General features: G+C 30.6%; 1 protein-coding gene across 1 annotated transcript in view; it reads left to right on the top strand.

Annotated features, from left to right (window-relative positions):
• LOC129915291 (protein dissatisfaction) overlaps nt 1-3,984 on the top strand; it is a 40,912-nt gene extending 36,928 nt beyond the window's left edge. Inside the window, exons 4-5 of the mRNA XM_055994777.1 lie at nt 2,083-2,969; nt 3,032-3,984. Of these exons, the coding sequence (XP_055850752.1) occupies nt 2,083-2,969; nt 3,032-3,517 (1,373 nt within the window). The 3' untranslated portion in view covers nt 3,518-3,984. The remainder of the gene's footprint in view (nt 1-2,082; nt 2,970-3,031) is intronic.
• Nucleotides 3,985-14,709: the final 10,725 nt, after the last annotated feature.

The raw sequence follows: 14,709 nt of genomic DNA, 5'->3' as shown, positions 1-14,709 counted from the left end.
ATGATTATTAATTATAAATATAATAATGATAATGATATTATTGTCTCTATTTTTTCTGTTTCGCAAATTTGTGAAGTAAAACCTCATTGCAAATCAAATTTGTTTTCAATAATTAATACGTTTTACTTCGAAAAAACACACAAAGCGCTTTCAAGAGTTAAAACAAATTCAAAATTTAATGTTTTTAATTTTTTTTTATGAGGGTTACTAAATGCACTTTTTTTGAACGAAATATTTTTACTAGTACTTTGTCAGGTTATGTTAACCTTCAAACCATGGACGAACATTTTTTTTTTCATTTTTAAAAATGTATGCAATTGGATATAAATTTATTTTTCTTGTATTAAAAAGATAAGTAAATTTCAATTCATTCGATAAATTTATAATTTAGGTAGCTAGGAAACAGATTTTAATTCAAATTTTTAATATTTTAATACTTTTGTATTCAAAATCAGGTTTTAAATGCAGACATATTTGGAATTAATAAAAAAAAAATGTTTTAAAAACTGTGTAATAAAATCGTAATATTAAAAACAAATTTTTGTTTGTATTGAAAAATACCTAACTCCAAAGAGTGTCTTAAAAACTACGACATAATTTTTAATCATTTATCGCATTTTTAAAAATCCCGCATCATTATGTCAATGGTCAAAAATTGTTGAACCAATTTTTTATTGTTAAGAAAATGAAAAAAAAAAAAAAAAATATTTTTGAAGAAAAAATGTTACACATACGCCATAGTGACCGATTTAATTTAAACACTAAAAACGTATAAAAAATATCGCTATCACGGAAACAGTAGCAAAAAGAAACTTAAACTGGAGTCTTGAACTTATAACTTGTCAGGATGTCAAGATAACAGAAAACTAATTGAAAACCTGAACTCTGTCAAGTGCGTGAAGTAATTTGTCTTAACATGGATTGATTAATAAATAAAATAATATCAACTAATAATTACTTAAATCAGGACAGACGTAGATAAATGCATCCCTTTTAGATTTAAAATATGTATTCCATTAAAAGAAGAAAAACTTATAAATTTTTTCCAAACCCCATATCCCAGCCTCAAGTCATATTCAAAAACTTTAAAAGAAAGAACTTGAAAATTCAATTAAACAAAGCCACATAGAAAAGAGAAAAAACAACCTCAAAACTCCAGTTATAATCCTCATACTCATGCAATCCATTTTAAGAAATTTTAAACTTTTCACTATACCTAAACCTACACTCGCCCCTTCCAGTCTTATACGCACTCTTTTCAACCCTTTTCTTCAAAAAAAAAAAACATTAAAATCATTTGAAAATCGTTAAACTTTTAAAATCTTTTTTCAAATAGGTATATAAAACAAAAACTCTTCCAACAAACTATTAGAAAAAAAAATAAAATTGAAAAACCTTTTCGCGCTGACTAAGTACTTTTTTCCCATCACACACACTCCAGAAGCTGCTCAATTCAACTCGAACACACAAAACTCAACCCACAACCTCATTAAGACGTCAATCCCTTCAAAAAAAAAAAAAAAACAAAAAATAAGAAAACCCCCACACACATAATAGCAAACAAAAAGTTGCCAAGCCCCTATTTTCCGCACCACGAAGAAAATGCTAAAGAACAAAATTTCCCTCCATCTCGTTTTTTCCGTTGAACAAATCAGAATTTTGCGATGATGAAGAAAATTCAAAATCACCCCATCAGCATAAGAAAATAAGAAGGTTCCATTTTGGGGGTGAAATTTTGTTTGAAATTTCACATGAACTTTATAATTTTCCTACACACATACACAAAAAAAAAAAAAAAAAAAAAAAAAAACAGCTTACAAATGAAGAAAAGGCACGTTTATAATACTCAAACACATACATGCTTAACTTAGGTTGACAGATATAGATAGAAGGAAACTTTGATGTTTTCTGTATGCAAATAAAATCAAAATGTCTTAAGGACTTTTTTGTTTGACATACACTCGAATGAGGGGTTGGGGTTGTAGGTTATTTACCCAACCGGATAATTGCGCTAATCCGATTTTAAGGACTAAAGCAAATATATCTCTTATTTTTGATTTTCTTCTTCTTTATCTTTTCCAGCTGTTCAACATGAACGCGGTCCCCGTAAGCCAAAACTCCATCCCCAACTCCACCACCATCATCATCATCACCATCATGCTAATGGACTGGGCCACCCTAATCCGCATCTTCCGGTTTCTTTGGTAACAAATGTATCGGCTTCGTTCAATTACACATCACACATCTCAGCACATGCTAATGCGGGGGGTTTCCACCCCCCACCACCGTCACATCTACACGGTGCCTCCGGCATAGGTGGACCACCACCTCCTCCACCCACAATGCCATTTCCCCCACATTTGCTACCCCAAATGCATCATAATCTAATGGAAGTGTCTAAAATGTCCGCTAGCGACCGACTTCCTCACAGTTTTGATCTTACCACATCACCCCCCAGCAGTGGCGGTGGAAGTCAGGGTGATTTCTATAAGCCCCATCATAATAATAATCTTTCCCCATCACCTTCAAGTTCGATTCAAAGTATATCCAGTGTAGGAGGACCAGAATCTGAAGGCTCGGAGAGTCCCAAATTGAATGTAGAATCATCACCGTCTTCTACGCCAACTTTACCCTGTGCTCCAAAGGATATTTTGCCGGCTAGCAACAACAATAATAATAATGCTTCTCCAAATAACAATCATTCTAACGGACTGCCAAGTCGACAAAATGGCTTCCTGGAGCTTCTGCTAAGTCCGGATAAATGTCAAGAAATCATCCAGTACCAGATGCACAATTCGATTCTCTTCCCGCCACTTCCTCAAACACTGATTGGAATGGATTCGAGATTGTTGTCGTGGGAAATGCTCCAAGAGACCACAGCTCGATTGTTGTTTATGGCTGTTCGATGGGTCAAGTGTCTAATGCCGTTTCAGACTTTGTCGAAAAATGACCAGCATTTGCTGCTTCAGGTAAGTTTTTTTCTCCAAATGATCCCAGTTTCCTGACTTAACACCTTTTTTTTTATTTACAGGAATCTTGGAAGGAGTTGTTCTTATTGAACCTTGCCCAATGGAGTATCCCTTTGGACCTAGCTCCAATTCTTGACTCTCCAATGATCAAAGAACGAGTTCTTCAAGACGAAGCCACTACCACAGAGATGAAGACAATTCAGGAGATTTTAACCCGTTTCCGTCAGATTTCCCCGGATGGTAGTGAAGTTGGCTGCATGAAGGCCATTTCCCTATTTGCCCCAGAAACTCCGGGTTTGTGTGACGTTCAGCCAGTGGAAATGCTGCAAGACCAAGCCCAGTGTATACTCTCGGATCATGTTCGAATTCGTTATCCTCGTCAAGCTACTCGTTTCGGAAGACTGCTGTTACTGCTTCCATCGCTCAGGACAATACGTGCATCGACCATTGAAGCCTTATTTTTTAAGGAAACTATTGGAAATGTTCCAATAGCAAGACTTTTGCGTGACATGTATTCAATGGAACAATATGCAATGGAAAAGGTTTGAGTTTGAATTGGAAACGACGAGGAGAGAAGGACTCCTTTTGCCATCAATGTTGTTCTTTAATTCCAACATAAAAACTGTTTTTTCTTTTTTTTTTTTTTTGTGTGTTTGGTTAGCGTTTTTGTTCAATTTCAATCGCTATGTTATGTTTTCTTTTGATTATCTAACCGGGGTAAAAAAAAATGATTTTCCAACATTCTGTGGTGCTGGCTGTTTGAATGGCTGCAGGAGGGGGGTGAATTTTTTACCAGTATTGTACTTCCTTTCGCGGTTCACCTGTGTGTTTTTTTCTGTCAATTTTTTTTTTTTTTTTTTTTTATTTCAATCTTACTATGACCGCATATGAGAGAGATGTGATGATGGGAAGATGGAAAAATAACTTTGCTTTGGGGGTTTGTCGCGTGAATCAAATTGGATTTGACTTTTTTTTTCTAACTTCTAATATTTTTTTTTTGTTGTCTTTGTTTGTTTTGCTTTTTAAAAAGCAATTTATATTTTTTTAATTTATTTATTTATTCTAGTTTATTTGAACATTGTTTTAAGAAAACGATAACCAAAGAAAAAAAAATATTGTTAAAAATAATAATAAAAATAAATAATAAATGTTGATAAAAATTTTAAATAAATAAAAATAAAACCAAAGATATTTATTAAAAAAATTAATTTTTAAGTGATTTTTTTGTAGACATTTAGAAGAAGAAAAAAATTTAAATTGTAAGTAATGTAAAGATAAAATTTTAAAAATTGTATTAAGTATAAAAAAAAAAAAACAATAAATAAAAATTAAATTATTAGTAAAATTAAATAAAATTAGTTTTAATTCAAATGGAATATGGATACAATTTTCAACTGCGATTTAGAGGATCACTAAAGTTAAGTTTGCGATTTGACATACCTATTTTAATCACTTACGTCCAGAGACCAGAAATAACAGTCAACGCTTTATTTTCAATCGGTTTCTCTCTGAGAGTTGCCACATTACTTTAAATAGTTTCGGTTAAGGTTTGAGATTTATTTTTAAAAATCAAAAAAATAAAGGTTATCGGTTGAGATTTATTTTTTTATTTTTTTTTTAAATATCTCTCAATGGTTGAGATTTTTACAAAAAAAAATAAATGGAAAAGGTCAACCTTTAACTGTTTTCGGTGAAAATAAATCAAAAATGGTCAATTCAAAGGAAAATGTCGAATATGTCAAGAATGTCTTTATATTGCAAAAATAAATATGAAATGGATGTTTTTTTCTAAGTTTATGTATTAAATAATGTATGTCTATTTAGATGTTCTCAAAGTTCTTTAGACCCAAGATTATATCTCTTTTCGTTTAAAGTAAAATCTAAAGACGAAAATGTATTTTCAACTGTGATTTAAGTCGCTGGGACGACAAGCACAGCCAATGCAATTACGAATAATTCAGGAGACCGATGTTCTAATATCTAGGTCAAAGCGTTCAGCTTCCAGAAGCGTTTTCGCCCGCCCAACTTCAAACTGCTATATCTCAGAATTTTGAGAAAAAAAATGAAAAAAATTTTTGATCCCAAAAGATAGCGGGGACTCTAACCTACATTTGGGTACCACTCCCGTCACTGTAGGTGGACGCGTTCTCAAACCGGGAGAACTTAAAAAATCAAAAAGACTAGGCACGAAATTTTTTTTTTTAAGAAAAATGTGGCGGACTAACATGCAAGGAGATTTTTTTTAAATCTGACAATGTGCAAAGCGTAGGCCCATGACACAAGCTATCATTTGGCACCACTGCCAAAATTTTATCTCAAGCGGTTTTTCTCTCAGCGATAAATCTCACTGGTTGACCGAAATATAAAAAAATACAAAATAAAGGTTTCCATACATGTCAATGACTTTCCATAGTTATCTCGGCTGACTTTCAGATATATAAGTGGAAGGTGATTTTAATAGTGGTTTTGCATTATTTCAGTTTTTTAGTTGTAAGAGTTTAAAAAAATTTGGTACGTGATTTCAAAACGCAATACAATTTTTGTAAATGGTTAATGAATGTTAAACTAATCGACGATGAATTTTTGAATGAATATATTAATGTTAAATATTTATTCAACATTTTTGAACAAGTATGGTGGGGCACTTTTTAACATGTTCAAAACCGCCCCGAGCAGTTTGTATCAGACATTTTAAGCACACTTGAATGTGTTTTATTTAATAAATCGTAATGTTGTTATAAAAAAAAATAATGAAACTAGCATTTGTGGGAAAAATTAAAGAAAAAATGGGAATATGTACAACATAATTGAAGATTTAAAAAAATGCCTGAATTCTTCAAGTTCTGCTAGACTGTTCTCGATGAGAACTCGATTATATACCGCTTAAGCGTTATAGAAATTAAAGTCAAGCTACCTACACCAATTTATGCTCCTGGTACATGAAGAACATCCGCTTTAACATTTGGATTTAATGTCTAGAAATATATCTATATACATTGAAAATAAATCTATTTTACTCTGAGAAGCATAAATGGTATGAATACCATTTTTCTAAGATATATTTTAGATTCATTTTTCTTGGTTTTTGTTTTTCTTTTGAACTTATAAATGTGATAAACTGATAACTATAGTTTAAATTTTAATGTTATTTTTTCTGAGCTTTTATTATTTGTTGGTTAATTGAATATAATAATCAACTTGGAGTTTTTGTATGTTCTTATTAAAAAACTAATAAAAAGTTAAGTATTATTTATTCATTACAACGAAACTAATACTGCTATTCAAAAGTGCCCCTTCCATGTTCAAAACTGTCCCATACATGGGGCACTTTTGAACATAAGAGTCTATATTTTTAAAACATCAAAATTCAATATAAATAATTTGTTTAACTAACCAAATGTTCTTTGAAATCGAAAATCAATGTTACTGTTCAATGTTAGTAAACTTTACAGATCAAGAAAACGAACATATTTCGTTCAAGCAGTGGCGAAAGTGTTCAAATGTGCCCCACTCTCCCCTACACATTTTGCAATGATTTTTGTTTTTAATGCAAGAATGTTTTTATTTAAAATACTATTTCTTTTTTTTTATTATTGCAAATGCAACAAATACTTTTGTTAATTTCAATTTCAAATGCATTTTTCATTAGTATCTGTTGAACAATCCTGTAGGGAGGTAATCGTTCTAAGCAAGGTATTAAAATAAAAACTGAAATAAATTTTCTGTATCACTTTAATTGTTACGCATACGCCACAGTGACTTTCTTAGTTTCCTCTATCTAATTTAATCATTAACTTATTGAAGATTATACGTTTGTAGAGTCAAAATTTTAACTGTGGGGCTTACATATAGAGCTGCATAATTTGTTTTCTTCTTTATGTAAAAATATTTATATCTTACAAAATTGGCTGTCGTCTCTATTTTCTATATATGCAAGTTGGAGTTTTTTTTTTTACAACATATCTACAGCTTAAAAATATGTGCTTATATGTTTGGAAAGAATTTTTTTGGGAATTTTTAATTTTTCGGTGTAAATTTTGTTTTTTGAATATCTCTTAAACGTAGGGCAGACAAACGAAGATTTTTGGTGTATGTAATTTTTGTCAGTATACATTCACTGTGATCTATATACGTTACTTTTGTTGGGAATTTTGAGGACTTTAGAATTTTTCAGTGCAAATAATATTGTATTTTAAATATTTCTTAAACGTAGTATGGACAGACGATGATTTTTTTTTTGTGTCAATTTTTCGAGGTGGACAAAAGATTATATTATATTCTAAAGCGGAGGGGATTTTGTGAATTTATCAATAACTGTAGCTGGAAAACCGAGTGCAATTGATTTTATACGTCTATCTCAAAATTTGAGTGATTTTTCATTTTTCAGACTTAATCTACAAAAAAAATTAATTCGCTCTTAAATTTGTTTGAAGGGTGGACAAACGAAAATTTTGGACAAAAGGTGGACAAACGAATTCGGCTAGTTTGGTTCAAAAATTTTGAGGTCACATTTTTGACTTCACGAAGCCTTACCTTAACTATAATTGAAATAAAATGTAAAACAAACAAAATATATTTTGAAATAAGTTTTTGCTATACATTTTTTGAACTTAAAGAACAAACCAAAACAGTAGATAGGGAATTTGTTGAAATAATCATGGTAAATTTTTATCATGGATAATATTTACAGTAAAACAAAAAACAACAACAAATTTTGATTTATAAGAGGTTATTAGTTTGAAAAAAAAGTTTTTTTGTCATAACTTTTGAACTAAGCTTGGGCTACAGAAAAAAAATGTTGGGCTAATAATGAGCTAACTTTGGGCAAACGAACCACGGATTTAATCTCAGAAATTAAAAAAAGAAAGAAATTATTGGGCTAACGTTGAGCAAACGCACCACAGTGCAAAATCGACAATTTTTACACTGAACGAAAAAATTATTTTTTGTGTTTTTTGAGGTAAAAAAAAATAAATCCGTTATAACTTAAGAACTAAGAGTGGGCTAATAAAAAATAAAAGTTGGTCTATGCTGGGCTAACCTTAGGCAATCGAACCAGGCAGTTTGGATAAAAAATCAACATCACATAGCCCCTCTAATGCACATTACTCTTTTAAATTCTTCCTGTTATCATTTCATATACCAAAATATTCAATGTTTATTTTGTTTGCCTGTTTAATATGCAGTTCATTCTGATCATTGGCAACCTATTCTTGATTTATTGGCTATCTCAAAATGCCTTAAAGAATTTTCATATCAAATTTGTACCTATTCTACTATAAATGCCAAGTCATATCGACACAACGCAGACAAATTTTTTTTTTTTATTCAACTCTGACAAGGTTACAAAATAAAATCTCCTCTATTTCACCGTCCAAGACTCTATATAAGACACACATTTTACGAAATAATAAATTGTTAGCAATAAAATACATCACCAACTGCTCGAATTCCCATATCAACCACCCACAATATTTTTCTCCAAAAACGAAACGAATCACCTTCTATATAAACTTGAAGAATGATGACCATTCTTATATCAAATTGTCTATACAGCCAACAGATCTCTCAAACAATATAACAAACAAACACAAAACTAACAATAAGTCGTTTCAACATCTAATTACCACTCTATTACCACAAAATACCAATCTTTCACAATAAACACAAACACATATAAAACACAAAATATCGGGTACTAACTAACTCGCCAGCCATTATTTTGTTCCTTTTCGATTTACTGCCATATCATTGCGCACGCAATTATCCTGCCATAAAAATTCATTCTTTTCTTTCTTCTTCAACGAATTAAGATGACCATCATCATCATCAGAATCATTGGTATAAACTTTTCACCCTATACAAGTAGACAGTGGGGAGCCACCGGGAACTAAACCATACAAAAAAAAAAGAAACCGAAAAATCATCATCAAATCATTGGGCTACGATAAGCACGCCATCTGTGCAATGGGGTAAGGATTCTTTATATCGAGACAATGAATCAAGACTGAAGAACTTGATGTATACCAAGTCGGTAGATATCGGTAGTCAAGAACATTATTGCTTCGGTGTGGTAGAACTATCCTTGGAATTACCTGATTCCCTGACAATAAAAGCGTAACGAAATTGAAAGAGCAGAAAATCATTACCTCTATTTCAGTCTATGGCATCAGAGAAGCTTCATGCTTGCATGTGAATCCTTCATTTATATCCTGTCCAACTGTAACGTTTTTTTGGTTTTGTATATGGAGAAGAAATCGACATACTCGGTTGCCACTTTAGAAAAAATCACAGTATCTGTCTTTCTGTAAAGGTTTTTACTATCCGTCAAACTAAGCAAAGCCTTGGTATACTTTTTCAGGCGTGAAGAAGCAAGTTTGCACAAACAAGTTAAGCATTTTGTTTAATACAAAATATCAGCTTAGCTAAATTTAAAATAAATTTTGTATCTTCTATACAAATTTTTTTAAGCTATTGCATTTTTTTTTTTGACATGGTTGTCTTTAAAAAATTGTAAATTTTTTTGTAGATGTCGTACAGATGTGGTTGATGCATATTTTTAGAGGTTAATAGATAAGCTTTCCAATGATATAAAATGTATTATAGGTCGTAATGTTAAAATATTGACAATATGATGTGTAAATAAAACTTTTTTTTCATGAAAAGTGTGTGATTTCAACTACACATATAGGCTTTAGTTATTGTTTAATATTTTAGAAGAAATATAAGGCTCATTAAAGGTATAATTTGTTTTTGTATACTTTTGCATATAAAAAAATTGACATAATGAGAAATGCTAATTTTTAATTTATTTAGGTAACTTTAATTAAATTTTTTCGCTTTTATATAATACATATATGTTTTGAACATCAAAAATTATAAATTATTACGTTATTACGTAAGATTATCGTCCGTAAACCGTATTTAGAGACAACCACTTTTTTTTAAGTTTTTTTTTTTTGTAACAAATATCACATCAGTTGGCAATCATAACTCAACAACACCCCCACGAACAATTGTTACAAAAAAGGGGTTTGGCCAATAGATGCATTGTTGTTGTTGTGTGCTTCGCGGGAAGTTATCTTCAATTCAGTATTTACACGAGGGGGATGTAATCATCCGTTGTGTGTTACGCGCTAATACCTTCATGTGAGCTGGACCACGTGTTATCTTCAATTCGTTGTTTAGTAGGAAGGTAGTCACGCACTTCACTTTTCTCTTTTGGTGGTCAGGTCATTGAAGTTGAAGCTGGCTGGCCTAGGTGCTCTCTATAGATCAAATTGAAAAAGAGGGTTGATTTTGAGAAGTGCGAGTATAGTCGCAAAACCGATTAAAAGATGGATATGAATGTCAAGAGAGGGTGGTGTAGTCAAATTTTCACACCAGTTACAGTTCCCACACCGGAACTAGTATAAAGGTAAAGTAGAGTTGAAACCATGCAAATAGGGGTGAAGAAGATGAGTTTAGTTTTTTTTTTTTTTTTTTTTTGTTTTGTCTGCTAGGAGGCTTTTTGTTATCCTGAATGTGATGTTGTAACATGCTCACAATTCATGTCACGAAGTGTAAGTTAAAAAGTGATGATGTTGTGGAAACTGTAATTTTTTTTTGCTTTCAACTCACTCAGTAAATATGAAAGGATAGATAAATGTATGGGAACAAAGGTGAGTCTCTAATGTTTTAAAATAGTTGAACAAAGTAATTAAGGTTAAGTACAGAGGATGCTAGATGCTCTTAGTGCAGAGGAATTTTTGGTTTTAGTGAGTGTCCATCTGTTAGAAATTCCCATGGTTTGAATATTATGAAAATGATGCATGGGAATTTTTTTTTTTTTGAACTTTGGGAAAAAAGAAGGTTGATTATGATTAAACATGAGTCATCACAGGTGGAAATGGTCTGTACTTACATATTGAAAATTGACAGGTGTTGTAGTTTGATGTTAAGACGTTTATTTTTTGCATGCTCGATTTAAAATTTTTGTTTCTTCACCTACATTAACCCAATTTTAAACGATTTAGTAAAATCCAAAAGCAATTTAAGTATAAGTTACAGAGTCAAAAAGTAGAGCACGAACTTGCTCTTAGAGTTAAAAGTAAACTTTCAAAGATATTCAAATTAAGTTCAGCTTCTTGTTACTCAAAAGAAATTGGATTTTATTTTCTTTGACTGGTTCCTAGTTTGGTCCCTCGACTGGTCCTAGGCTGGTTCCTAGACTAAACTTTTTCAATATTGTACTTCCTTTATATTGTATAGGGTAAATATTGCAACCACGAAGTTACCACAGGTCTTTCAAAGATGCAAAATTGATTTATTAATTATAATACTGGAAAACCTACATACCTAGTTGAAGTTCAAAAAAAAAATTGTAAGATATAAAAAATAAAATGCACGACTGGGTCGCACGAACTTTCTCTTAGAGTTAAAGTTGCTTAAATTTTTAAGACTTTTTATATAGAAATTTGGAAAAAAAAATAAAATTCATTTTTTAAAAAAATAAAATAAAATCTAAAATTAAATTGCCCTCCAAAACAAGTATGCAGTTTTGATTGATATATTAACATGCATTTTTAGAAAAAAAAAATTTCAAAATCGTTAGAGCCGTTTTTAAAAAAAACTAGTTTTTTATAAATATTTTTTTGGGAAAAAAAGTTTTAAAATAAAATTGGTAAGCCATTTTGTAGAAATCACTAATCAACATCTAAAAACAAAATTTCAAAAAAATTCAATGTCCCGTTTTCGAAAATTTGATTTTTCAAAAAAAAAATTTAAAAATTTTTTTTAAATTCCAAAAATTATTTTTTTGGAAATTTTATTTATGTTTTATATTTAAATTATATTAATGCTTCTTCACAAAAAGTTTCCTTGAAATCGAATAAGCAGTTTGAAAAAAACCGTTCTATTGCAGGTACTGTTAATAATGATTTTCAAAAAAAAATTTTTTTCATTGAAAGATAGACCTTAGCTTAAAACTAACATTTGAATTTTTTTAAACAAAATCGTTAGAGCGGTTTTTGAGATATTATATCAATTTTACTTAAATCGGTATATGACAAGTACCGTTATTTTTGGTCCAAAAAAATTAATTCTAAAAATCCCTCTGGAGAGTCGCCAAATAACACCACATACCAAGTTTGACATTAATCGGTCCATCCGTTTAGGCTGTAGCTCCTTATACAGACAGACAGACAGACAGACAGACGGACTTAGGGGACCCACTTTTTTGGCATTTTCTACCATCGTAATGTCATGGAAAAATGTTATCTCATCTTTTTTTTTTTGTACGAATGCATAACTTGATATATAGTACCTATATCGCAAGTAAAAATTATGTATGTCAAACACATTGGAATGGAAAAAAAAGGAAACTTGAGGATAAAACTTGGTTCTCTGAATTTTGAGTGGCTAGGCGAGTACCTTACCAGTCTTAGTTAAAAAGAAAAATATGGTAGCAGCGACAATTTTTGATCTAGGTATAAGAAGTTAGAACATTTTTAATCTCCGACGTTTGAAAAAAAATCATCAAAATTGGATCTTCAAATTTGTATATTAATAGAAATACTTGGTGTTTTAAAAAAGATCAATGAAGTGCCTACTAGGGTGCGCCTTATACTGGGTAAAATTTTTTTTTTGTTAAATTTGACCGTCCCAACCCGCCATTTTGTTCTTTGTCAAAAAAAAAAAAAAATGTCTGAAAAATTTATAAAAATTGAATAATATTTAGAGGTCGCTACCGGCATTTAAAGCTTCATAGTATAGTGAATTTGTGGAATTAATTTCAAAAACGTGAATTATGTTTTGTTTAAACATTTTTTTATTATTTATAGGTACAAGGTAATATACCAGCAGTTTGCCAGAAAACCATAGCGGTTTGATTTGGTTGAGATAAGATCATCGTATTGGAGGGGAGGGGGTGGTTTATTCCCCTCTTTTTAGCCTGGAGGGCAAATTTTCTAGGAATTTGACTTAGATTGGAAAAAAATCATTAAAATCGACGGTTATATCTACAACAACTATCTATACTTTTTTGGAAAGCTAATAACTTTTTCTTTTATTATGTTTTTAAATAAAGCTCTTTCAAAGAATAGTTTTTGAAAAGAATATTTTCAAACTCAAAATTTTGAAAAAAAATCTTTCAAACAAAAATTACAAACTAATTTTTCTCAAAATAGTATGTAATTAAATACTTATTTTATTTTCAAGATTCAATACTTTTATTAATTTAAATTCAAAAAGAGAAAACTAGATGCAAAAATGTTTTGTCGTTTTAGAGAAATTGAAAAAAATTATACAAAACTACTTTTTATTAGAGAAAGCCCTTAATATATTTTTGTTTCTACGTGACTGGGCTTGCTGGTAAAATTAATTTATGAAATATTAAGTTTTCTTCTATTATTTTTGTACATTCAGAGTTGTTGGAGGACACAATAAAGTGACACAGTATTAAAATAACCGAGAATTAATCCTTTTTTCATTGATATCCCTTGAAAACTGAACTGTGAATTTTTCGTATTTCTGGGGTGCCCGTTGGCCGTTGCTTTCGGTGGATTCTAGCTGTAATGTTTTTGAGGCAATTTATTTTACTTTTACTTTTTTGCCAAGTTTCATGAGTGTACAATTTTTTTTTTATTTTTGTTGATTTTATGTACTATTTCACCTGTACTATGAAGTTTTTGCACTCAGAACTAATTCTGAACAGCAAGTGTTTCGCTAAAGACCTCGACCTTGTTGATGATTTTGGACGGAATTTCAATGTTACCACTTCTTGTGTTCCAAATCCGGCACCTACATTACAACATGTACTTGTACATATTTTATTAAAGCTAGCGGAAGTTAATTCTTTAATTGTATTTTAAATCTGGTTAGTTCAAAAATAACAATATACAAAATTTTGTTAATGTACCTATTTTGTTTTTCAAAAATTTACGTAACAAAATACAAGTTTATCTACTAAAAATTAGTGGTCAAAAAAAACCAAAGACTTGAAGATTTTTTGAAACAACATCCCAGAACTTATTAACCCATCAAATCGTCATCATCAAATACTTATTATCAAAAATAAAAGTCCGAAAACTGAATCGTTCATTTCCCTCATTTCCCAGTACATAGTCAATGGCTTAAATATTCTTTACTGGTATAATAATATAATTAAACTTTGTTTTTTTTTATGATTTTTAAACAAAATCTAATAAATATCTCCATAAACTTGTTAAGCCTAAGACATGTTCTCTGTAACCCTGTTTCTTTTGTCAGTTTTCCTGGAAATTTTTTGTATCATTTGTATACTCCAGTCAAAGCTTCATTTGACCTTGCGCACAGAGGCACTGTCAGTTTTTATTTCATGGATCGATAGGTCGTAGAGAGCTAATTTTTTTTTTAATTTTAGATAATTTAAAGGACTACAACAGTATTTTATTTTGTTAGCCAATACTTGCACCGTTTACAAAATAATAAGGCAAGAGTTTGCTAAACAAAAAAACGTCTTTGACTTAATATTACTTATTTTTTATTTGTTTCAACAAAAATAATGTACATCAAATCGATAGAAAATGTTGTAACGACCAATTAATAGCTTTATTTACGCGTATGACATTCTGAAGCCGAGTTATTCCTAAAAAACGATATTTTTGGGTGGTTTCGCACCGGTCTTTCGTGCGTTCATTTATCAATTGCTCGGTCATCTTTGGTGACAAAGAGTTGATTTTTTTCTGTAAAATGCAGGAAATATAGAGGGCTACAAAATAGG

The sequence above is a fragment of the Episyrphus balteatus genome, chromosome 3 (genome assembly GCF_945859705.1).
Source record: "Episyrphus balteatus chromosome 3, idEpiBalt1.1, whole genome shotgun sequence".
NCBI classification, from domain to species: Eukaryota; Metazoa; Arthropoda; class Insecta; order Diptera; family Syrphidae; genus Episyrphus; species Episyrphus balteatus.
The sequence above is the reverse complement of the archived record's forward strand: the minus strand, read 5'-3'. Positions and strand labels throughout refer to the sequence as shown.